Genomic DNA, 26038 nt, shown 5'->3' on the forward strand with positions numbered 1-26038 from the left:
TGCACTTCTCAGCCTTCACGAAAAGACAATTCTCTAAAAGGCGCTGGAGGACACGTCGAACGTGCTGAACATGAATCTGGAGTGACGGTGAAAAAATCAGGATATCGTCAAGGTAAACGAAAACAAAGATGTTCAGCATGTCTCTCAGGACATCATTGACTAATGCCTGAAAGACAGCTGGAGCGTTAGCGAGGCCGAAAGGAAGAACCCGGTATTCAAAGTGCCCTAACGGAGTGTTAAACGCCGTCTTCCACTCGTCCCCCTCCCTGATGCGCACGAGATGGTAAGCGTTACGAAGGTCCAACTTAGTGAAAAACCTGGCTCCCTGCAGGATCTCGAAGGCTGAAGACATAAGAGGAAGCGGATAACGATTCTTCACTGTTATGTCATTCAGCCCTCGATAATCTATGCAGGGGCGCAGAGACCCGTCCTTCTTCTTGACAAAAAAAAACCCCGCTCCGGCGGGAGAGGAGGAGGGGACTATGGTACCGGCGTCAAGAGCTACAGACAAATAATCTTCGAGAGCCTTACGTTCGGGAGCCGACAGAGAGTATAGTCTACCCCGGGGGGGGGTGGTTCCCGGAAGGAGATCAATACTACAATCATACGACCGGTGTGGAGGAAGAGAGGTGGCCCTGGACCGACTGAACACCGTGCGCAGATCGTGATATTCCTCCGGCACCCCTGTCAAATCACCAGGCTCCTCCTGTGAAGAAGAGACAGAGGAAACAGGAGGGATAGCAGACATTAAACATTTCACATGACAAGAGACGTTCCAGGAGAGGATAGAATTACTAGACCAATTAATGGAAGGATTATGACAAACTAGCCAGGGATGGCCCAAAACAACAGGTGTAAAAGGTGAACGAAAAATTAAAAAAGAAATGGTTTCACTATGATTACCAGAAACAGTGAGGGTTAAAGGTAGCGTCTCACGCTGAATCCTGGGGAGAGGACTACCATCCAGGGCGAACAAGGCCGTGGGCTCCTTTAACTGTCTGAGAGGAATGTCATGTTCCCGAGCCCAGGTCTCGTCCATAAAACAGCCCTCCGCCCCAGAGTCTATTAAGGCACTGCAGGAAGCTGACGAACCGGTCCAGCGTAGATGGACCGACAAGGTAGTGCAGGATCTTGAAGGAGAGACAGGAGTAGTAGCGCTCACCAGTAGCCCTCCGCTTACTGACGAGCTCTGGCCTTTTACTGGACATGAAGTGGCAAAATGACCAGCGGAACCGCAATAGAGACAGAGGCGGTTGGTGATTCTCCGTTCCCTCTCCTTAGTCGAGATGCGGATACCTCCCAGCTGCATGGGCTCAGCACCCGAGCCGGCAGAGGAAGATGGTAGTGATGCGGAGAGGGAGGCGACGGAGAGCGCGAGCTCCTTTCCACGAGCTCGGTGACGAAGATCAACCCGTCGCTCAATGCGAATAGCGAGTTCAATCAAGGAATCCACGCTGGAAGGAACCTCCCGGGAGAGAATCTCATCCTTTACCTCTGCGCGGAAACCCTCCAGAAGACGAGCGAGCAAGGCCGGCTCGTTCCAGCCACTGGAGACAGCAAGAGTGCGAAACTCAATAGAGTAGTCTGTTATGGATCGATTGCCTTGACATAGGGAAGACAGGGCCCTGGAAGCCTCCTCCCCAAAAACAGATCGATCAAAAACCCGTATCATCTCCTCCTTAAAGTCTTGATACTGGTTAATACACTCAGCCCTTGCCTCCCAGATTGCCGTGCCCCACTCACGAGCCCGTCCAATAAGGAGAGATATGACGTAGGCGACACGAGCAGTGCTCCTGGAGTAAGTGTTGGGCTGGAGAGAAAACACAATATCACACTGGGTGAGGAACGAGCGGCATTCAGTGGGCTCCCCAGAGTAACACGGCGGGTTATTGATTCTGGGCTCCGGAGATTCGAAAGCCCTGGAAGTGGCCGGTGGATCGAGGCGGAGATGGTGAACCTGTTCTGTGAGGTTGGAGACTTGGGTGGCCAGGGTCTCAACGGCATGTCGAGCAGCAGACAATTCCTGCTTGTGTCTGCCTAGCATCGCTCCCTGGATCTCGACGGCTGAGTGGAGAGGATCCGAAGTCGCTGGGTCCATTCTTGGTCGGATTCTTCTGTTATGGTGCGTGAATGAGGACCCAAAAGCGAATTAACAAACAGAGTACTTTAATGACGAACATACGTGGGCTCAGATGGACAGGTAGATTCCGACAGGACAGGACAAGGTTGCAGCACACACGATGATAGTCTGGTTCAGGCATGAGACACATAAACAAACAAACAAGAATCCGACAAGGACAGGAGCAGAAACAGAGACAGATATAGGGACCTAATCAGAGGGAAAAAGGGAACAGGTGGGGAACGGGGTGAATGGGTAATTAGGAGGAGACAAGGCACAGCTGGGGAAAAGAGGGGGAGAAAAGGTAACATAACAACGACCAGCAGAGGGAGACAGGGTGAAGGGAAAGGACAGAGACAAGACAACATGACAGAAACACCTGCATTTTGGAGCTGCCTTATTCAAGGAAGCAAAAAAGAGACCATGTTTGTATGCAGCTTCATTAACTCCAATTTTATTTTTTTATTTTTTTTTTGCAAACTGATATGTGACACGTATTAATGAAAAAATAACATGAAAAACAGGCATTAAAAATAACATTCCCCACCTGCCCTGAATGACGGGTTGCCACTGGTCCTCTATCCTCCAGAGACCCAACCATTCATTTTTGTCCTCTCCAATGGACATTAGTTTTTGGTCTGTATCTAAATTTGGAAAGTGTTCAGACCCCTTGACTTTTTCTACATTTTGTTACGTTACAGCCTTATTCCCCAAAAAATTATTAACCTCATCAATCTACACACAAAACGGCATAATGACAAAGCGAAAACAGGATTTTAGAATTTTTTGTTAATGTATTAAAAATTAAAAACACAAATACATTTTTTACATAAGTATTCAGACCCTTCTCTATGAGACTCGAAATTAAGCTCAGGTGCATTCTGTTTACATTGATCATCCTTGAGATATTTCCTCAACTTGATTGGAGTGGTAAATTTTATTGATTGGACATGATTTGGAAAGGCACACACCTGTCTATATAAGGTCCCACAGTTGACAATGCACGTCAGAGCAAAAACCAAGCCATGAGGTTGAAGGATTTGGCTGTAGAGCTCCGAGACCGGATTGTGTCGAGGCACAGATCTGGGGATGGGTGCAAAAACATTACTGCAGCATTGAAGGTCACCAAGTACACAGTGGCTTCTGTCGTTCTTAAATTGAAAAAGTTTGGAACCACTCTTCCACTCTTCCTACAACTCTTCCTAGAGCTGGCTGCCCAGCCAAACAGCAATATGATGAGAAGTGCCATTGGTCACTCTGACATAGCTCCAGAGTTCCTCTGTCGAGATGGAAGAACCTTCCAGAAGGACAACGATCTCTGCAGCACTCCACTAATCAGGCCTTTATGGTAGAGTGGCCAGACGAAAGCCACTCCTCTGTAAATCGGCACGACAGCCCACTTGGAGTTGCCAAAAGGCATCTAAAGGACTCTTAGACCTTGAGGAACAAGATTCTCTGGTCTGATGAAACCAAGATTGAACTCTTTGGCCTGAATACCAAGCCTGGAGAAAATCTGGCCCCACCCCTACAGTGAAGCATGGTGGTGGCAGCATAATGCCGTGTGGATGTTTTTCAGCGGCAGGGACTGGGAGACTAGTCAGCATCGACGGAAAGATGAACGTTGACCTTCAAACAGGACAACGACCCTAAGCATACAGACTAGAGAATGCAGGAGTGTCTAAATGTCTTTGAGTAGCCCAGCCAGAGACTGGACTTGAACCTGATCGAACATCTCTGGAGAGACCTGAAAATAGTTGTGCTGCGACGCTCCCCATCCAACCTGTCAGAGCATGAGAGGATCTGCAGAGAAGAATGGGAGAAACTCCCCAAATACAGGTGTGCCAAGCTTGTAGTGTCATACCCAAGAAGATCCGAGGCTGTAATCGCTGCCAAAGTTGATTCAACAAAGTACTGAATAAAGGGTCTGAATACATATGCAAATGTGATATTTGAGTTTTACATTTTTTTATACATTTGCTAAAAAAAAAATAAAAAAAAATGTTTTTGCTTGGTTATTATGGGTTATTGTGTGTAGAATGATGGGGGGGATAATTGATTCCATTTTAGAATTAGGCTGTAATAAAGTAAAATATGGAAAAAGTCAAGATGTCTGAATACTTTCTGAATGCACTGTATGCCACTGTGTTAGTCCTGTTGTACATTTCGAGAGGACACTCTGGGATGTTCAATGATTACACCTTGATAGTTTTCTTTCTGGTTCTTCAAAATGGCTGCAATCACAATTAGCTAATGTTAATGTAATTATAATTTTTGTGAGTTTGATATTGATAACTGTTTCTTAAAAGTAAATATCTCAGGAACAGTTTCAGTTTTCATAGCAGTGCAATCTTCTTATTTTTTACATTAAATAAGAGCTAAATAAGAGCTGGTTGATACATGTTCTCTGGGGTGAACATCAGGATGCACCAACTATGTTTTTTACCTATAGATCTCCATCTGGGTCATGATTGGCTGCCAAACGCTGACACACACATAGTTGAGAGCACACAAATAACTGCTGCTGTTATTGTTGTTGGCTTTCTCTCGTGATTTGTCTGAGATCAAAGTTGGTCTGGAAACAATTAGGGCTGAAAGAAACAAATCAAGGGCAGAATGTCTAATGGTAATGAACCAACATCCTATATCTCTCAGCAGATATAAGATGGAGGACAATGCTCCTCTACCCATCACTTTTAGTCTTTCTCTCTCTTTTCTTTCTCCTCCCTCCTACTCTCTCTCCCCCCACCTCTCTCCCTTCCTCTCACTCCCTTCACCCACATTCCTCTATCCTTCTCCTTCCATTATCCTTCTCCACCTCTCTCTCTCTCCCCTCTGTACAGTGGGTGGTATTTATATCATCTAGGTCCCAGTGCCTCCTGGGAGAATGGTTCCATATCCAGGTCAGAACTCACCATAGCCCCAATACTCTCTACAGCCCACTCTACTCTGTTCCACTCTACTCTGTTCCACTCTGCTCTGTTCTACTCTACTCTGTTTTGTTCCACTCTGCCTGTTCTGTTCCTCTCTGCTCTGTTCTGTTCCACTCTGCTCTGTTCTGTTTCACTCTGCTCTGTTCTACTCTACTCTGTTCCACTCTGCCTGTTCTGTTCCACTCTGCCTGTTCTGTTCTGTTCCACTCTGCTCTGTTCTATTCCACTCTGCTCTGTTCTGTTCCACTCTGCTCTGTTCCACTCTGCTCTGTTCTGTTCCACTCTGTTCTGTTCTGTTCCACTCCACTCTGTTCTGTTTCACTCTGCTCTGGTCTGTTCAACGCTGTTCTGTTTCCCTCTGTTCTGTTCCGCACTGTTCCACTCTGCTCTGTTCCACTCTACTCTGTTCCACTCTGCTCTGTTCCACTCTAATCTGCCTACCTGGAGGAGAGGCAGATCTGGCTGCAGGTAAGCTGCTCCACTTTAGTTCCTTTTGTGAATGGTGAATATGCTGTACTGTACAGTACATTTCAATGTGGAAATTAATTATACTTAGGAAACTGTTATGTAGGCTGAAAGTAATTTATTAATTGATTGATTTTCTAATAGTTTGATTGATTGGCTAGCAGCTAAGCAGTCGGACAGGGTGTGTCTCCTTTTCCAACCACGGGTCCAGAACAGTGTACATTAGCGTAGTACACTTCTTGTCTTCTTCAGTCACCTCTGGCTTTGTAGCAATATGGCTAAGAGTCTGGACAGCAGGTTTCTCTGTGTGAGCATCAATAGCCAAACAGGACAGACCTCAAATGGACTGATTGGCAGCCCGGCCACCTTGGCACCAGTCTTCAGAACAGCTCTTCAGGGTATTAATGGTTTATTATTAGCACAATATGATAATCATTATTATTATTATTCCCAATGGATTCCCTCACTTGTCCCTGTTGTGTGTTAAATTGAGAGGGTTACATGTATTATCACGTTCCTCTCTGTGATAGGGAGAGGGGGAGTAGCCTGACTGTGATGTAAGTGTTTACACCAAGGTAGTTTACACAGGATTACAGTGAGATAATCCAATTTCAGTATTTAGTGACATTAGCTGCCATCTGTACTCTGTTAGCATGCTGAGAACACAGGTTTATGCCAGCCAAAATCCTCAAAGACATTTCAATAGGATGGAGAATATACCTGAATATGATATGAAAGCGTTTCGTGCACGCGCACTTTCACTGTAGTCGCGTCTCTGGTGGCGCGCCAGGTGCTGATTGAAGGGAGCGCGCGCTGTTGGCGCAAGGTGTGGCGAGTGGACAAATGTGTCCTTTCTCCAATGAACCGAGGACAATTCAATCAGCGTGTCTAAAGCCGCGGACGAAGGGACAATACTGGTGATTATAAATACTGTTAAACTTGAATAGCGACATGAATCAACTTGACCTGATTTTGAATGCGTTGTAGTTGTCTTTCAGCTTTGCGAACAGTTGTGACGGTCTCACGAACTTCACCTTTTCAAGACCCAATAGGCCTATAACATGTTATCGTCGAATATAATCTTGAATTTAACAGTAGCCTACTGTACGATAAGTAGGCCTACATGTCGTTATATTGCTGTTTTATGTTATGATTAGGTAATTCCATTTGATTTTAGCTACTTTTTCACCGCACCCCTTTTGATTTGAACAAAACGTAACACATATTTGCCCAATGTAGAAAAGTAAGTGGTCAGAAAGTTGTTTTTCTTTGGGACCTAAATGCCAAAACCTTTAGGAGATGGAGGTGCTCAAAGTTGACGCATTTTGCATACACCACCATACCATGAGACATCCAGGTCTTCATCACTGGAGAAGATGAATGGTTGAGTTCGATATGAATTTTAAAAGCTTAAAAACATGGTTATCAAACAATTGAATCATTCCTTGAAATGTGTTTTTATAAATAATTGCCTTTTTTTAAAAACCTTTTTTTAATGTGAATTCTCAAAAAATTCATGAACTCAGATTATGTATTTTCAAATGTTGTAATTTAAACCCTAATTTACATTATCTGAGGTAGCCAGAATATATTGCGAACCTACACTTTTATACATCTGCACGGGGTCAGACAGGCTTCCTGTTTAGATTAAGTCTGAGTCTGAGATATGGCTTGGTGAATGTACCTCATTCCAGGGATGAGCAATGAATTGTACTGTGAATAGTACAATTATCCCAACTGTCAAATGAGAAGATTGAACAACTGCTATGAAATTAGCAGTCGTTCAATATTCTCGGTGTAAATTGGGTTCATGGGACAAATCGGCGTATAAAGTATTTCTCGTCCCTGGATTGAGGTACATTTTGCGAGTCATATCCCAGTATCTTAATCTAAACATTAAGTCTGTCTGACCCCAGTGCAGCTGTAAGAAAGCGTAGGTTCAGAATCTATTCTGACTACCTCCTGAGGTGTATGTGTTGTTTGTCCACCATCATTTGAGACACCGCATACTCTTGGTTACTGGGTGGTTGTCATTTCAATCATAGAAATATAATTAATAGAATGAAACTATCCCTTCAGACCACTGCAATTTAGCTGGTACACCATTGAAATTTAAATTAAATACAGATTTTGACTTCCAATAACTACGACAAAGATGGCCACTGTCGAATGTCAGCTTAAAGGCCCTCCACTAGAGGGCAACTTTTATTTAAACTTTATTTAACTAGGCAAGTCAGTTAAGAACAAATTATTATTTTACAACAATGGCCTACCCCAGCCAAACCCTCCCCTATCCTGGATGACATTAGGCCAATTATTCGCCACCCTATGAGACTCCCGATCACGAACGGTTGTGATACAGCCCGGGATTGAACCAGGGTCTGTAGTGAAGCCTCTAGCACTGAAATGCAGTGCGTTAGACTGCTGCATCATAGATCATTCCACAAAGTTGTTTTTCTTTTCTTATACATAGGATAGACACTTGTGGTTCCTACAGTAGCTGCGCCATGGCTCAGGCGGCCAAGTGTAGGCTACGGCACAAAGCTGTTTGGTTCAGGCTGCCAAGTGTAGGCTACGGCAGAAATCTGTTTGGGTCAGCTCAGTCGCGACTCGCAAGAGGAAGAAGACTAAAAAGTATTAGTGTTAAACGCTCGTGGGTGTTTAAATGGGAATGTCTATTCTATGTATATTTCTATGATTTTAATAGGTTTCCCATGGACAGTTTAATTGACGGTGTAATTTAAAACTGATATTCAATTCAACATTATCTGATGTGTGGACCTCCAACTATCTTTGTGGTACCATTTGAAAGTTAAAATGTCCATTTTATTTCCATTTCAGTACATTTATCAGGCATAACATGACACCCACCCTGTATTCAAGAGCATCTCTCAACCTGGCCGGCACGACACAAACACCTCCAATGATGTAAAATAGGGTCTAAGCTACAACCGATGCGGAAAAAAAGTAATTAATTTACGTTAAAGGCAACAAATGTTGTTTTTTTAATAAAGAATTTAACAATTTGACAATCCTTTTTTGAAAGCTTTTAAATGATTATCAAACTCAAGTGTTTTATATTTTCCAGTGATGAAGATATGGATGTCTCGTGATATGGTGGGGTATGCATAATGGGTCGACTTTGGGCACCTCCATCTCCTGAATGTTTTGGGATTCAGATCTAAAAAGTCACTTTCTGATCACTTCTACCATGGACGAATACACTATATATACACAAAAGTATGTGGACACCCCTTCAAATTAGTGGATTTGGCTATTTCAGCCACACCCTTTGCTGACAGGTGTAAAACTGAGCACGCACAGCCATGCCATCTCCATAGACAAACATTGGCAGTAGAAAGGCCTTACATGAAGAGCTCAGTGACTTTCAATGTGGCACCGTCATAGGATGCCACCTTTCCAACAAGTCAGTTCGTCACATTTCTGCCCTGTAAGTGCTGTTATTGTGAAGCGGAAACGTCTAGGAGCAACACTGGCTCAGGCGCAAAGTGGTAGGCCACACAAGCTCACAGAACGGGACTGCTGAAGTGCGTAAAAATCGTCTGTCCTCTGTTGCAACACTCACTACCAAGTACCAAACTACCTCTGGAAGCAACGTCAGTACAATAACTGTTAGTCGGGAGCTTCATTAAATGGGTTTCCATGGCCGAGCAGCCGCAGACAAGCCTAAGATCGCCTTGCGCAATGCCAATTGTCGGCTGGAGTGGTGTAAAGCGCAGTGGACATGTGTTCTCTGGAGTGATGAATCAAGCTTCAGCATCTGGCAGGTCCCACGGACAAATCTGGGTTTAGTGGCTGCCAGGAGAACGCTACCTGCCCCAATGCATAGAGGAGGAGGAATAGTGGTCTGGGGCTGTTTTTCATGGTTCAGTCTAGGCCATTTAGTTCCAGTGAAGGGAAATCTTAACACTACTGCATACAATTTCATTCTAGACATTTCTGTGCTTCCAACTTTGTGGCAACAGTTTGGGGAAGGCCCTTTCCTGTTTCAGCATGGCAAAGTGAGGTCCAGTGTGGAAGAACTTGACTGGCCTGCACATATCCCTGACCGCAGCCCCATCGAACACCTTTGGGATGAATTGGAATTGCGAGCCAGGCCTAATCGCCCAACATCAGTGCCCTGACCTCACTAATGCTCTTGTGGCTGAATGGAGTCCCCACAGCAATGTTCCAACATCTAGTGTAAAGCCTTCCCAGAAGAGTGGATGCTTTTATAGCAGCAAGGAGGGACCAATTCCATATTAAAGCCCACGATTTTGGAATGAAATGTTAGACATGCATGTGTCCACATACTTTTGGTCATGTAGTGTATGTATGGGAAGTTGAGTTAAAATCAAAAGGAATGCTGTCCAAAAGGGATTGTAATCAAATGGTAGAACCCAATTATTTGTAGTTAGGGAACATCATTGCCAGGCTAATTGTGCATGGCCGGAAGTGTCTGGTGAACAAGGTTATTAGGTAGTTGTAAGTAGGTTAAACAACCATTAAATTACAATTTAATATGAAATAAAGATTTTGCTTCTGCAACCATGTCAAAAGCACCAGTGCCATTCCATGACTTTAATTGTATTTTTTTTGTTAACTGATTCTGGCCTAGTGTGTTTCTCTGTAGACAGTGGAGTCCTGAACCTGTCTAATCAGGGATACATGCTAACTTGACTCTCCTTCATTGAGCTCCATACCTCTCCACCTGTCTCCAGCCCCAGATGATGCGGACGGAAAATAAAGCCCGGAGCGCCTCCCCCCACAGGAACGCCTACAAGTCTGACTTCCACACCATCAAATGCTCCTTGGATGCAGCGACCAGGCCTAGACCTTCTTCCCTGGGCGCCTCAATCCCTTCACCTGGCTCCATGGCAGTCCCTCACACCAGGACTAGCAGTGGAGGTAACCCTGGTGAGGGTACCAGGGGTGGGGCCCTCAGCCCTAGAGGAACTAAGATCAAAGACAACATCTTCTTCCAGATGGACAGCCAACAGCACCTCCTCCACCCCTTATCTGAGGCCCTGCCCAAACACCCTCTCAGCTCCAGCTCTCTCCGGAGCAGTGTGGCCAGCATGTCCAGTGTAGAATTGTCTATGCTAGATAAACCGTCTAAAGCAGAGGAGATAGCAGAGATAGACAGAGCTGCTCTAGCCCAGAAGTTCTCGGTGACCCGGAAGCTCTTTGAGACGGTCATTGGGGGTCAACGTTTAAATGTCAGCCCTGGCAGAGATAGCAGGAGGTTGGTGGAGAGTGGGGAGGAAAGGGGGATTGGGAGTGCAAGGAGCAGGTTAGACAGGGAGCAGCTGACATCCATGTCAGAAAGTGAAGGGGAGAGAAGGAAAGAACTCATGCACATACACATTTCACTACCCAACATAGAACTCCATACAGCCACTTCCTCACTGGACACCAGTTTGCCTACACCCCTTCACCCTGTTAATGGTCACAACAGTGAGACATTTTCCCCTGACGGTAGAAGTCCTACAACTGACCCCTCAGACCGCAGGAATGTGTTAGATGGGAGTGTGTTAGATGGGAGTGTGTGTGAGAACTTTGTGTTCTCCCATGTATCCAACCTTTCTAGCCCAGCACCCACCTCCCCCCACTCTCAGCCTCCATCCCCTTCTTCCAACTCCCCCAGTCCTCTCACCCCAGTCTCCCATTGTTCTGAACAGACCGACCTCTATAGCCCTAGTAGTCCTAATGCTGACCCCCTGGACAACAGGAGTTTGTCTGATGGGAACCACCCTAATGACCTTTACATGACCCCTGATGTCCCTTTGACCCCCAAAGAGGGGTCAGGGGCTGGAACTGTAAGGGCGGAGCTAGTGGAGGTGAAGAACGAGTCATCTGAGAGCGACGGTAATGAAGGAGAGGAGGAAGGAAAGAGGGAGGAGGGCAATGAGAATAACCTGGTGGATGATGTGTTTGAAGAATCCAGAGTGGAACCTAGAATAGTTGAACCTACATCAGCACAAAGAACAGTAGAACCTAAAGTGGTTGACCCTACATCAGCACAAAGAACAGTAGAACCTAAAATGGTTGACCCTACATCGGCACAAAGAACAGTAGAACCTAGAATGGTGGAAAAGAGAACGGTTGAACCTCCAGTAGAACCCAGAATGGCAGAGTGTGTGGAGGGATTCCCTGACAGTCTTGAAGTGACGGAACAGGAAAGTGAATCAGAAAGAGACATGAAACAGCAGGAGACAGAACAGAGGGAAGATCGAATGGAGGGAGAAAACAGACTGATCAGCCAAGAAATAGAGCAGCACAGAGGAGAGGGGACAACCGGAGACTGTGACGAAGTGGAGGTAGAGGTGAAAGGAGATGAGGCAGGAGAGCAGGAGGAAAAGGAACTTGAGGAGAGAGAAACCATGTGCAGTGACAGCAAAGAAAAGATGAGGGAGGAGGTGAGCGAGGGAGAGGAGGAAGCGAAAGAGATGGCTGGATTGGAAGATGGAGGGATTGACTTCAGGGAAGAAGAGGAAAGAAAGTGCAGAGTGGAAGTGAAGGAAGAGCAGGAGAGGGAAGAGAGGGAGTGCACTGAGAGAGGAGATGAGGAGAATGGATTTGCTGCTGTCCTTGGAATTGAGAATGAGGCCTTTATGGAGGATGGGGAACTGAACTCTGAGTGTCATGACGATTTGGAATGGCACAGAAAGGACTGGGAGCAGCTCTTTATGGAATATGAGGAGATTCCCAGTCTTCCCCATGAGGATGACGATGATGTGGATTCTGCTAAGAGGAGGAAGATTAAGTTCTCTGCAGCACCAATCAAGGTAACCCCCCCCCCCCCCGATCACATTGACACTTCCTTCCTCACTCACCCCATTAGGTTTGATAAAGTGATACCAGATTTTTATTTGAGAGGAAGTCTGGCCCTCATAATTGGGGTAAGATGAAAACCATGGCTAGAACAGATGAATAGATGGACAATATGAACATACAGCCAGTCTATTCTATTCCTTTAGGGTGAGAGGAGAGAGACAGGATCTCACATGCTCTGTCAGGTATTCAGCTCAGAATAAGTGATATATCAACAGCTTTTCTCCCCCAGGATGAGTGTTGGCTCCCATGTCTTACCAAACTGCAAGTCAGCTTATTTTAGGGCCTTGTAATGAATTTATTAGTCCAGTAAGGATTTTAAATCTCCCAGACTTCTCAGGCCTTGTGTGGCCACCAAGTATACTGAGAGCCTCAATGGGTACGACACAGTTGGCACACATTTCACAGGGTGTGTGTGTGTGTGTGTGTGTGTTAGGATTGAATTACTGTTCAAGGACCATTTTGTCTAAGATGTTCTCTGCCTCTGAGATTGAACTGCAGTAGAGCACATGGATTTGCAACAGCTTGTTTCCAATCCCATCTCACACCCCAGTCCTACTGGAGGATCTGCTAGCATAAACAGGATGGTCATGGTGTGCTAGCAGTAACCCCAGATAGCAGTGGCTAGTCAGGATCCAGACCGCCAAAGACAGGCATGACTATGAAAGATCTAATGGTGTGTGTACACTCAGGTGTTCCTGACCTACTCAAATGCAGACTATGACCGGCGTAATGATGATGTTGACCCTGTGTCTGCCTCTGCTGAGTATGAACTGGAGAAGAGAGTGGACAAGATGGATGTCTTTCCTGTCCAAATAAAGAAAGGTTGTGCTCACTCCCTCTGTACTGCTTCATTTCCTTTATATTCCTCTCTCCTTTTCTCTCTACTGTTCTCTCATTCTCATCGTTTACTCTCTCTGTGTCTCTCTCTGTGTCTCTCTCTGTGTCTCTCTCTGTGTCTCTCTCTGTGTCTCTCTCTAATTCTCTGTTTTAACACCTTTGTCTAACTCCCCCGTCTGTCTGTCTAGGAGTGGAGGGCCTGGGTATCAGTATAATAGGGATGGGGGTAGGGGCTGACCAGGGGCTGGAGAAGTTGGGGATCTTCGTTAAGACCATCACTGAGAACGGAGCTACACAACAGGACGGACGGTGAGAATCTATGGTCAATGATGCCTTTCTAATGGTTAGGATGTGAGTGCGGTGCTGTAAGCTGATCCTAGATTGTGTGTGTGTTAGTATCCAGGTGAATGACCAGATAGTGGAGGTGGATGGGGTCAGTCTGGTCGGAGTCACACAGCTGTTTGCTGCCACCATGCTGAAGAACACCATCGGCACTGTCAGGTATGCAAGCACAGACAGGCTCACGCTCATACACTTTCTCTTTGCAGATTGGTTGTCACTTAACACAGGGTAATGATTTGTCATTGTCCCTCACTGCAGGTTTTTTATTGGACGGGAGAAGCAGGGAGAGGAGAGTGAGGTGGCCCGTCTAATCAATGAGAGTCTGGAGCAGGACAAGACACCGTCTACAGTAGAGGTAGGCAGTGGTGTGACTGGCCCTGCAGTAGAGGTATGCAGGGGTGTGACTGGCCCTACAGTAGAGGTAGGCAGGGGTGTGACTGGCCCTGCGGTAGAGGCAGGCAGTGGTGTGACTGGCCCTGCGGTAGAGGTAGGCAGTGGTGTGACTGGCCCTACGGTAGAGGCAGGCAGTGGTGTGACTGGCCCTACGGTAGAGGCAGGCAGTGGTGTGACTGGCCCTACGGTAGAGGCAGGCAGTGGTGTGACTGGCCCTACGGTAGAGGCAGGCAGTGGTGTGACTGGCCCTGCGGTAGAGGCAGGCAGTGGTGTGACTGGCCCTGCGGTAGAGGCAGGCAGTGGTGTGACTGGCCCTACGGTAGAGGCAGGCAGTGGTGTGACTGGCCCTACGGTAGAGGCAGGCAGTGGTGTGACTGGCCCTGCGGTAGAGGCAGGCAGTGGTGTGACTGGCCCTGCGGTAGAGGCAGGCAGTGGTGTGACTGGCCCTGCGGTAGAGGCAGGCAGTGGTGTGACTGGCCCTACGGTAGAGGCAGGCAGTGGTGTGACTGGCCCTACGGTAGAGGCAGGCAGTGGTGTGACTGGCCCTACGGTAGAGGCAGGCAGTGGCGTGACTGGCCCTACGGTAGAGGCAGGCAGTGGCGTGACTGGCCCTACGGTAGAGGCAGGCAGTGGCGTGACTGGCCCTACGGTAGAGGCAGGCAGTGGCGTGACTGGCCCTGCGGTAGGTGAGGCAGGCAGGGGCGTGACTGGCCCTGCGGTAGGTGAGGCAGGCAGGGGCGTGACTGGCCCTGCGGTAGGTGAGGCAGGCAGGGGCGTGACTGGCCCTGCGGTAGGTGGGGCAGGCAGGGGCGTGACTGGCCCTGCGGTAGGTGGGGCAGGCAGGGGCGTGACTGGCCCTGCGGTAGGTGGGGCAGGCAGGGGCGTGACTGGCCCTGCGGTAGGTGGGGCAGGCAGGGGCGTGACTGGCCCTGCGGTAGGTGGGGCAGGCAGGGGCGTGACTGGCCCTGCGGTAGGTGAGGCAGGCAGGGGCGTGACTGGCCCTGCGGTAGGTGAGGCAGGCAGGGGCGTGACTGGCCCTGCGGTAGGTGAGGCAGGCAGGGGCGTGACTGGCCCTGCGGTAGGTGAGGCAGGCAGGGGCGTGACTGGCCCTGCGGTAGGTGGGGCAGGCAGGGGCGTGACTGGCCCTGCGGTAGGTGGGGCAGGCAGGGGCGTGACTGGCCCTGCGGTAGGTGGGGCAGGCAGGGGCGTGACTGGCCCTGCGGTAGGTGGGGCAGGCAGGGGCGTGACTGGCCCTGCGGTAGGTGGGGCAGGCAGGGGCGTGACTGGCCCTGCGGTAGGTGGGGCAGGCAGGGGCGTGACTGGCCCTGCGGTAGGTGGGGCAGGCAGGGGCGTGACTGTGTCTGTGTACATGGAGCTGGATTGCGTGCCTGGAAAAGAGGAGATATATAATATATATATATATATATATATATATATTATATATATATATATATATATTATATATATATATATATATATTATATATATTATATATATATTATATATATATATATATTATATTATATATATATTATATATATATATATTATATATATATATATGCAACCTTGCATTTCTTATTGGTTGTACCTGTGTTGGTGTTTGTGTATCTCAGGTGATAAATGATGGTGTTGTCGGGCTGAGCTCAGTGGAAGAGACGGTAGAAGTCCTCCGTACAGATGATGAAGAGGATGACGAAGAGAAAGAAATCACCAGCTGCATCAGATGCCAACAGGTGTTGAAGTCCATTATAGTCTGAGATGAAAGGCCTTGGGGAGGGGGGGGGGGGGGGGGGTACTCTCTGTTGTCCCTCAGTCGGCCTTATGCTCCTCCAACAGCTTCCAGTGTCTGTAGATGTTGTGTGAAGTGTGCATGTGTGTACTGGTCTCTCCTCAGCTCCAGTTAAAAGTCAGGACCAAATCAGACCAGCTCTGCCTAGTGCGGGAGAAGGTAGGTCACTCTGACGAGACTGCCAAAACACATGCTCACTCATTGCTTCCCTCAGAGCAGTCTGACCCATTTAGCTCTGTGTGAGAATTGCCTCTCTAACAGTCTACAGTCTGAGTTATTAGCACATTGGCCATGTTCCAATCACCTTAACACAGAGAAGACATACTATGTTTTCATCACTGATCTGACTGCATTGATTCAATCTATTTAATGTAGGCCTCTGCTTTCATATATACAACTGTGTTAGATGAGTGATTGAAACATGACTGTTTTTAGGGTGTTTAGAGTGGTGAGTGAAGTGTCTAAGGGGAGTGTCTGGGATGATTCCTAGATGGTATGGGACTAGGGAACTGGGTACCCACCCACCTGTGTCCGTCTTTCTGTCTCCTCCAGCTGAGGGGGTGTGAGGAGCAGCAGGCCTTGTGGGAGAGTCATCAGGCTGAGCTGAAGGAGCGTGTCCAGGATGGAGAGGAGAAGGCTGACAAACTAGAGAAGTATTAATCAAATACACTAATCAACCCTCACTAAGTTCTGATGACGCAAATTGTGGCGACGATGATGAACATGTTGATGAACATGATGATGATAAATTATTTTGTATTTATTATGGATCCACATTAGCTGCTACCAAGGCAGCAGCAACTCTTCCTGGGGTCCAGCAACTTTAAGGCAGTTGTATACAATTTTAAAAACTTTACATTTCACAACACATTGTGTGCCCTCAGGCCACTAATGTACTACCACACATCTACAACACAAAATTCATGTGTACGTGTGTGTATGGTGCGTATGTTATCGTGTGTGTGTGTGTGTGCGTGCCTGTGTGTCTCTTCACAGTCCCCACTGTTCCATAAGGTGTATTGTTTTTTTTTTAAATCAAATTTTACTGCTTACGTGAGTTACCTGATGTGGAATAGTTCCATGTAGTCATGGCTCTATGTAGTACTGTGCGCCTCCCATAGTCTGTTCTGGACCTGGGGACTGTGACTAAACCTCTTGTGGGGTATGCATGGGTGTCTGAGCTGTGTGCTAGTAGTTTAAACAGACAGCTCGGTGCATTCAACATGTCAATACCTCTCATAAATACAAGTAGTCAATCTCTCTACTTTGAGCCAGGAAAGGTTGACATGTATATTATTGATGTTAGCTCTCCGTGTACATTTAAGGGCCAGCTGTGTTGCCCTGTTCTGAGACAATTGTAACTTTGTGGCTCCTGACCACACCACTGAACAGTAGTCCAGATGCAACAAAACTAGGGCCTGTAGGACCTGCCTTGTTGATAGTGCTGTTAAGGAGGCAGAGTAGTACTTTATTATGGACAGACTTCTCCCCATCTTAGACACTGTTGTATCAATACGTTTTGACCATGACAGTTGACAATCCAGGGTTACTCCAAGCAGTTTAGTCTCCTCAACTTGCTTAATTTAGTTGAGGATTAAGGTTTGGTGAATGATTTGTCCCAAATACAATGCTTTTAATATTTGGGACTAACTTGTTTCTTGACACCCATTCCGAACCTGACTGCTGCTTAGTTAAGTGTTGCAGTGATTTCACTTGCTGTGGAAGCTGATGTGTGGAGTCATCAGCAAACATAGACACACTGGCTTTACTCAGAGCCAGTGGCAGATCATTAGTAAAGATTGAAAACAGTAAAGGGGCCTAGACAGCTGCCCTGGGGAATGCCTGACTCTACCTTGATTATGTTGGAGAGGCTTCCATTGAAGAACACCCTCTGTGTTCTGTTGGACGGGTAACTTTCCATCCACAATATAGCAGGGGATGTAGTAGATTATGATCAATAATGTCAAAAGCTGCACTGAAGTCGATCAAAACAGCTCCACCATCTTTTTATCCATTTTGCTCAGCCAATCAGCAATTTGTGTCAGTGCCGTCGTACATGTTGAATGCCCTTCCTTAACAATCTTTCATCTCTTTACTGTGAAATAGCCTTGTATCTGGTCAAACAAAAGTTTAGTAAGGGTTGGGAACAGGCTGTTTGAGTCAGTAAAGGGTGCTTTGCTATTCTTGGATAGTGGAATGACTTTTGCTTCTTTCCAGGTCTGAGGACACACACTTTACTGTAGGCTTACATTGAAAAGATGGAAAATAGGAGTGGCAAAATCGTCTGCTGTCATCCTCAGTAATATTCCATCTAAGTTTTCAGACCCAGATGATGAACATGATTCGTTGTCTTCTTCTAGGTACTGGCAGGAGGCCCAGGCTCTGTGCAGGATTGTGAACCAGCGATTGGCTGACACCCAGAGCCAATTAGACAGCCTGGAGGTGAAATACAGCAAGGCCAAGAGACTGCTGAGGGAATTCCAACACAGGTGAGCTCTGGGTAACATAGTTAACATGCCCCTGTAGGCCAATTGGTAATATTCAATGCCTGTTTAGAATGTCTATTTCTCTGTGTTTGATGGTCCCTCTGTCCATGTGCAGGGAGAAGGAGAGCGAGGGGAGAGAGGAGGAGCTACAGAGAGAGATGGAGGAGAGCGAGAGGATACATGGAGAGACTGTGGAGAGACTCCAGAGACGGGTGAGACTGGAGGAGACACCATCAACTGTAGTGTACAGATGCTACCTCAGTGAACTAAGCATTTCTTTCTCTGTGTGTTCAGATAGGTCTACTGGAGAGAGGGGAGATGGTCCCTGAGAGTGACAACCAATCACTGGATACCTCATTTGCCTCAAGTAAGACACACTACCTGAGGGGCAGTGTGTGTGTGTTTGTGTGTGTGTCACGCAGTGCCTCTCAAACTGTGTGTGTTTCAGGTGCAGACTGGAGCATTGCGGTGCCTGTGACAGATCTGTTAGACACCAGCGCTCACAGGGCCAGAGCACAGCTCGCCCAAAAAGCCAAGAGACACCCTCCCTCACGAGACAAACTCAGAGAGTCCTTCAGACAACAGGTCAGACACACACACACACACACACCCTCTCCTTCCAATCACATACTGAATGTTCTATCACTCCCTGTAGGGTGAGGAAGACCATATTCAGAGCTGTGGCGGGAAGAGCCAATCACTGACTGCGATCGCACCACGAGAGACGGGACGATCGGTCTCAGCAGGCGGTCACCGTGTCCACTCCAGCACATCCTCTCTGTCTGCCCTCACCTCCAAGCCCCACCCCCCCTTTCTCCTCACCCCCCAGCCAGGCCAGTCCCCCCCTAAAGAGGACAAGTCATCTACCACACCCAAATCAAAGAGGAGATTCCCTGACTTCAGGTAGGGCACACCAGACCTCTTCAACCCCTAACCCCCTTTCCCATAGGCGCTGTGTGTAGATCTGACAAGCATTATGGTAATAGCCCCACCTCCTAACCCCTCTAGCGGCCTCCGCAAGTCTCTGAGGAGAGGGAGGAAGTGTGAGGAGAAGAAGAACAAGGAAAGGCCCCTGGACCACAGGTACAAGAAATAACACACTACTGATCTAGCAGAGGAAACGGGTACAGTCAATACTATGCACCCACACACATTACATTTGTTCTTTCAGTGTTTCTGCCGGCCCTGTATTTGATTTGTGTTCCTGTCTCTAGGGGTTTATGTGTTAACCTGATAGATGCCCCCAGCGGTGGTGTCTTTCCCTCTGTCTCCTCCGTGCCCTCCTGCCTACCCTTCTCCTGGTTCGGAGAGCGAGGGAGGGAGAAGGAGAGAGGGAAGCTTAGGTCTGTCTCCAGCAGCAGTCTACCGTACATGACCACCGGAGGCAGTAGAGACTGCCAGGTGAGAGGGGAGTCTTCCATGTCAGACCACCCTGGACTTTAACTCTAATTTGGGCTCAAAGCACTTGTCCAGCTTATTCACTGGCTCAGTAACTTAGTAGCTTATTCACTGGCTCAGTAACTTAGTAGCTTATTCACTGTTAGGTATTGTATACTTATTTCACCTGGGACCTTTCATGTTATACTCTCCTCTACATGCTCTTGACTGTGTTTGGTGTACCACTGTGCACTTCCGTGTGTGTCAGTCACAAATGTCTTTGCTCATTCTAGAGAGTGAATGTAGGAGACTCAGGTAGTCCCAGCTCTGCTCTCCTATCAGGGATGCTGTCAGATCTGTCTCTCTCTGCACACTCTCAAACTCCCACCTTCTCATCAGAGGTGAGTCTCCTGCTCTCTCCGTCTGTCTCATGTGGTCTCCCTTCTCTCTATCTCTGTTCTCTCTCTGACCTGATTTTTGTTCTAGTTTTCTACTATGCCTTGATTAAGTTCTCTGTAGCTCATAGAGCTGGATAGGATGGTAATTCACTTCCTCCTGAATGACCCAGAATGGGATGGAATATCATTAAGATGTTAGTTAGTTTTTAATTTAGAAAAGGTTTGTTATACATCTTACTGTTGGGTTTGTGTGTATCTGTCCCGTCCATCTCCATAGAACCTGGATGATGACTCTGTCCCAGTTGGTAACGATTACCAATGGCAAAGCCGACCCCTGGACCAATGGACTAATCAGCAAGTCTGTCTGTGGTTGATTGGCATGAGCATGGACCAATACGCGGCCCAGTTCACAGCCAATGGTGTGGATGGGCTGCAACTTCTCAGTCTGGACAACAACAAACTCAAGGTAGTCACGGGAGTCACGGGCCATGTCTCAATACTAACTCGTCTCCTCACCTTTTGTCCTGATAATTGAAATCATAGACAGTCTATGGTTGATATGACTAAATGGGTTGCCCTTCCTCCGGCTAGATCCTTGAGGAGAAGAAAGGGGGCTAGAGTATTGCGACACAGCCCTAGATTTAGATGAATGAGTTCATTCCATATGGAGCAGCCAACTGTGGCACAGAAATTAAAGTCTCGCTCTCTCCTCTCTCCCTCCCTCACTCCAGGCTCTGGGTGTGTGCAGTCACAGTGACCGTGCTGCTCTGAAGAGAAGGCTGAAGGAGATGAGGAAGACTCTGGAGAGAGAGGAAAAGGAGAGAGCAAAGGGAAAGGAGGAGAGGGAACATGAGAAGAGGATGAAGGAGAGAAAGGAGGCCAGGCATAGTGGTAAAAAGGTCCGAAACGAGTCCCTCTGCTGAAGTCTGGACCCTGACCTCTAATCCCTAAACCCGGAAATGATCTTCAATCACAACTTTTTGTCTAAGTCCTACTACTATTAGGTTAATCTCATGCATTCCAGCCATTAGACAATCAGCTATAGTCTCTCTCTTATAAACTCTCTACCAGCACAGAAACGTCAGTCTCACTGTTAGTCTTCACTGTGACTAGTGAAATATACTTTATCTGTTTTGTAACAGTATTTATGTACAGATGTTTCTATACAAATGTTGTACAATTGATTGCAATGAAGCAGTCAAATATTTTAAGCTGGTAATATTTTACATTCATTAATAAATAATGTTTTAGACGTATTGAAGTTTTATTTGACTGTGATCAACATGTTTTTACATGTAGGGTCAATTCAATCTCCATGACATTGAAGTATCAAAGTGCACAAAACCCAAAAGAGATAGTAACTGTACAGGGTGTAAAAACGTGTATTTAAGAGATCCTTGCATTTTTCCACGTTATTTTACATTCATGTCAAGAACTGTCACTGGACAAATCCTCCACATTTGGTACTGTTTAAATACTTAAATGCATAATTTCCTCTTCATCACTTACTTGAAATGATCGGTGAGGTAACGGGTTAGAAAAGTACAGTCTGTAACCACTCCTCTGCCTCACTGGTCCATCTCAACAATAGTAATACACCAGAAGTACTGAACATTTTCTCAACGGTTCTGGATGATAAAGTTACTACATAACACAGAAAGATGGAACAGGAAAGCTGCTGATTAGCTGCTGCTATAACATGATAAAATAGGACCCCAGTTAAACACCTGAGATGTGTAGAACTGTCTTTATACACATGAGTGCAGATGTGTTAACACACTATTTGTTGTTTTGAGATGATTTGGCAGTGTGATTTGATACGTCCTTCCATATGTTGAGAGAAACTCATTCTGGGTAAAAAAATATATATAAATATATTTGGCCATTGGAGTAATGGTTAGGCAACATTCTCACACGCAATATTAACCCCCTGTCGTGACCCAAGAGTCGATTGATGCACCAGTGTTGTCAATCTAAGTTTCATAACAGAAAATCCCATCAATCTGTCAGTTTAAGCTAGATATGTGTTTTGCATTCGATGCGTCTCAATCAGCCAGTGTCGTACTTCCGCATCTACGGTGAAAGGTGGTAGAGCTAGAACGATCTTTCTGTGTTTGTCAGACCATGACACATCCCGAAAATCGTTCTTCTCACGAGAACGTCTGTAGCGTTCGAACGGTTTGACCAAACTATACTGAACAAAAATATAAACACAACATGTAAAGTGTTGGTCCCATGTTAAATGAGCTGAAATAAGATACCAGAATTTTTCAATACGCACAAAAAGCTTATTTCTCTCATGTTGTGTGCACAAATTAGTTTACATTCCTGTTAGTGAACATTTCTCCTTTGCCAAGATAATCCATCCACCTGACAAATGTGGCATTTCAAGAAGCTGATTAAACAGCATGATCATTACACAGGTGCACCTTGTACTGGGGACACAACACAATACCACAGATGTCTCAAGTTTTGAGGGAACGTGCAATTGGCATGTTGACTCCAGGAATATCCAGCAGAGCTGTTGCCAGAGATTCTCTACCATAACTCACCTCCGGCATTGTTTTAGAGAATTTGACAGTACGTCCAACCAACCTCATAACCGCAGACCACGTGTAACCATGCCAGCCCAGGACCTCTACATCCGGCTTCTTCACTTGCGGGATCATCTGAGACCAGCCACCCGGACATCTGATGAAACTGAGGAGTATTTCTGTCTAATAAAGCCCTTTTGTTGGAAAAAGCTCATTCTGATTGGCGGGGCCTGGCTCCCCAGTGGGTGGCCCTAGGCCCTCCCAGGTCAACCCATAGCTGCGCTCCTACCCAGTTGTGAAATCCATAGATTAGGGCCTAATTTCTTTATTTCACTTGACTGATTTCCTTATACGAACTGTAACACAGTAAAATAGTTTAAATTGTTGCATGTTGTGTTTATATTTTTGTTCAGTGCATTATGACCACTGTGTGTAAAAGGGAGACTCTCACGCACATGATGGTGTTCTCTGTTTTGCTCTGCGAGCCCCACAAGCGTCACAGGACTCTTCTGAATGTAACCAGTACCAGATTATATCTTTTTAAATGATGAATGTATTAAGGTCGTTTTGTGACTACCCCCAAAAAGGGGTTAAATGTGTAAAAAAAAAACGAAACATTCTGAGTTTGTTTTTAATACCTCCTAGATTTAGGACAGACACTTCAAAACCTTGTTTCTCATTATATTTTGACTGTACTTTTTGCCATTAATGTGTTATTCAATGCGTTTCTATGGGCTTTAGTAGTAAAGGACAAAATCTATATTTTATCAAATAGTTTTGTTATAAATATATATTTTATCAAACTTTTTTTTATATATATATATTTTAAAACTCTAAATCAAATAGCTAAATGATCCATAGTATGACCATCTTAAAGCAATTCCATGTCAGTTTATCCCCCCCCCCCCCCCCCCAATGTCTTAGACTCTAAAGAATTAAACATCTTAAAGATTGTATACAAAAACCCTCCAGCCTATACCATAGGCGTACATTTACAAAACATTGTCCAGAGCTCTGAAAGAGAGACAACTGGGATTCTTGATGTACAAGAACACAAAAAAAACTATTTCTGTCCAGTGATCAACATGGATGTCACTATCAAGATAAAATAAAATCAGACAAGATAATACTTAATAAATCCCCAAAAAGGAACAATTTGATCAAGTGTCTTATTTTACCTAAACTGCTATTGTAGCATCATCATCCCTCTTTAAAGTCCACAAATAAAGCTTTTTGACAATCCTTTTGTATTTCTATGTCCAATCAAATATCCACACTGCGGAGACAAGCCTTGGAATGGTTAGAGGAAGACTGTGGAATGTTAGGTAGGAATTCTGTGTCTCTGGGAATGTCTGTGGCAATGGGAGATCCAGCATTCTGCCATCATTAAAAGTAACTCATTCTCATTCCAGCAGGCTTTCATTTCCAGGATTTCCAGTTGGTCTTTCTCCTTATTTTTTATCTGCAACGCGTTGTAGCTGGGAACACGATGATGTCGTATTTGAAGAATTAATTAAACCTCTCACCGTCATTACAGGAATAGTTCATTCCCCAAACTGAATCTATGAATTCAAAATATGAAAGCGTATGAGAAAGGTTGATTTAGGGGTGAACTATCCCTTTAAGTATGGCACTGCAAGTGCTTTTACAGAGTCGCCAATAGTCCTACAAACAGAAAGATGCTATAAAACCAGAATGAGAGCAGTCGAGGAGCCTTGAGAGAGGAAAAGGAAGTGCTTGAAGTTCCTATAGCAACCAAAGAACCAGAAACCAGAGATGGAGAGAGAGAGCTGCAGGGTCTTTGGAGTGATAGATGAGCATTTCATAATGATTTTCAACCAAAGCATCAATCCGGGATGGCCATGCATGTAGAGAGTCCATAACTCAGCCATAACAGTTGGAAAGAAGGATATTTCCAAGCAGAAACATGAAGTGCTTTCTACAGAAACTTATAAGCTGAGCTCTTGACATTTCATTCCATCATCATAGTAGTCATCATCATAGCATTGCATTTGATTTCATAGCGCTGAGCCTTTTACTGCCAGTCTTTTATTAAAAGCGTTTTCCTCTCCTGCGATAGAGTTAGTCTGCACTGTTCCACTGGGCCCGTCCATCCTTCATGCCACTCTGTGCCCCACCAGGCATGTACACTGAAGATGAGTCTAGATGTGTTCACCCCAGAGACTGACAGCTTCTTTCTCTCTCTTTCTCTCTTTATGCATCGGACGGCGTCAATCTCTCTTTGTCAGAGGGTGGGGCATCCTCTTTCTTCTTCCCGAAGAAACCACACTAGAGAGAAGTAACGCATTAGTGTGTGTGCAAAAAAATATATAAGTAATTTAGGTCAAAAGAGTCCATATTAACAAAGGAAATGGAAGGATTAACAGTATAGATAGATAACAAAAACTGTACCATAGAGGTAAGTTAGAGGAAAAACTCAAAGAAATGGAGGAACTTATTCAAGAGAGATCCCGTGTAATATAGTATCAAAATAAAGCAAACTGGATGGAATATTATTATAATTATTTTTCGATCTTCAACATAGAAATGCTACCAAAAATAATGTACAGGAACTTGTTACAAAGGATGGAGTCACTCATGATTCACCAAAATATTTTTTGAAAGAAGAAGTAAAGTACTTTAAGCATAGGTTTTCATTTCAGTCTCCTCCATCTCCACTAACCTAAGTTAATTGTATGGATTTTTTCCCTATTAATAATGTAAAATTAATGTGAAGGCCGAATTACAGAGAAGGAACTTCTTGATGCAATTAAAGCCTTTAAGTCTGGGAAAACTCCACGGCGGGATGGCAGACCAGTGGAAGTATACAAACCTTTTTGATATACTCAGAGGACCATTATTAGCATGTTTTAACCACTCCTATATAAACGGTAGGTTATCGGACACGTAATAAGAAGGTCTGATTATTCATTATTACTGAAACAGGATCCAGGTGGTGTGTATATATAAAGATCCAGTCCATTTCAAAACAATTGGAGGCCTCTTACACTCCAGTGTTGTGATGCAAAAATTCTAGCTAAATGCTTGGCGCATAGAATTAAAAAGGTATTGTCAGATATTATTCATCCTAATCAGACAGTTTTTTACATGGATAAGTACTGGAAACAATACAATACTATGAAATATCACGGAACCCAGGCCTGGTTTTCATAGCTGATTTTGAAAAGGTGTTTTATAAAGTACGACTGGAGTTTATATATAAATGCCTAGAATATTTTAATTTAGGAAAATCTCTTATAAAATGGGTTAAAATCATGCATAGTAACCCTAGGTGTAAAATATTAAATAATTGGCAACATCTCAGAAAGTTTCAAACTCTCCAGAGGAGTAAAACAAGATTGTCCGCTATCGGCATATCTATTTATTATTGTCATTGAAATGTTAGCTGTTAAAATTAGATCCAACAATAATATTAAGGGATTCGAAATCCATGGCTTAAAAACAAAGGGTCTGAATACTTATGTAAATAAGGTATTTCTGTTTTTTATTTTTTATATATTTGCAAAAC

The 26038-nt window shown here is 45.3% G+C and overlaps 2 protein-coding genes across 5 annotated transcripts in view; one reads left to right on the plus strand and one right to left on the minus strand.

Moving 5' to 3' along the window:
• The first annotated feature begins 5057 nt into the window (after positions 1 to 5057).
• LOC110530659 (uncharacterized) lies at positions 5058 to 21227 on the plus strand. Of its 4 annotated transcripts, none has more exons than XM_036986297.2 (19): positions 5058 to 5517; positions 10236 to 12302; positions 13041 to 13173; positions 13377 to 13497; positions 13585 to 13689; positions 13789 to 13885; positions 15539 to 15658; positions 15820 to 15873; positions 16267 to 16367; positions 18075 to 18203; positions 18316 to 18412; positions 18495 to 18567; positions 18649 to 18785; positions 18856 to 19103; positions 19209 to 19283; positions 19415 to 19601; positions 19871 to 19978; positions 20253 to 20441; positions 20707 to 21227. In XM_036986297.2, exons 2-19 carry the CDS (start codon positions 10242 to 10244, stop codon positions 20896 to 20898), a joined length of 4227 nt encoding a protein of 1408 aa, XP_036842192.2. In that variant the 5' UTR covers positions 5058 to 5517; positions 10236 to 10241; the 3' UTR covers positions 20899 to 21227. The 4 variants fall into 4 exon arrangements, with proteins under 4 accessions (XP_036842192.2, XP_036842191.2, XP_036842190.2 ...); XM_036986296.2 differs by lacking the exon at positions 5058 to 5517 and adding an exon at positions 6151 to 6431 and having other exon boundaries at positions 10133 to 12302; XM_036986295.2 differs by lacking the exon at positions 5058 to 5517 and adding an exon at positions 6155 to 6431.
• LOC110530660 (integrin alpha-6) overlaps positions 21221 to 26038 on the minus strand; it is a 35221-nt gene continuing 30403 nt past the window's right edge. Inside the window, exon 24 of the mRNA XM_036986299.2 lies at positions 21221 to 24798. Coding sequence (XP_036842194.1) covers positions 24724 to 24798 — 75 coding nt within the window. The 3' untranslated portion in view covers positions 21221 to 24723. The remainder of the gene's footprint in view (positions 24799 to 26038) is intronic.

This window comes from Oncorhynchus mykiss, chromosome 8, assembly GCF_057628025.1.
Source record: "Oncorhynchus mykiss isolate SJ-2025 chromosome 8, ASM5762802v1, whole genome shotgun sequence".
NCBI lineage: Eukaryota > Metazoa > Chordata > Actinopteri > Salmoniformes > Salmonidae > Oncorhynchus > Oncorhynchus mykiss.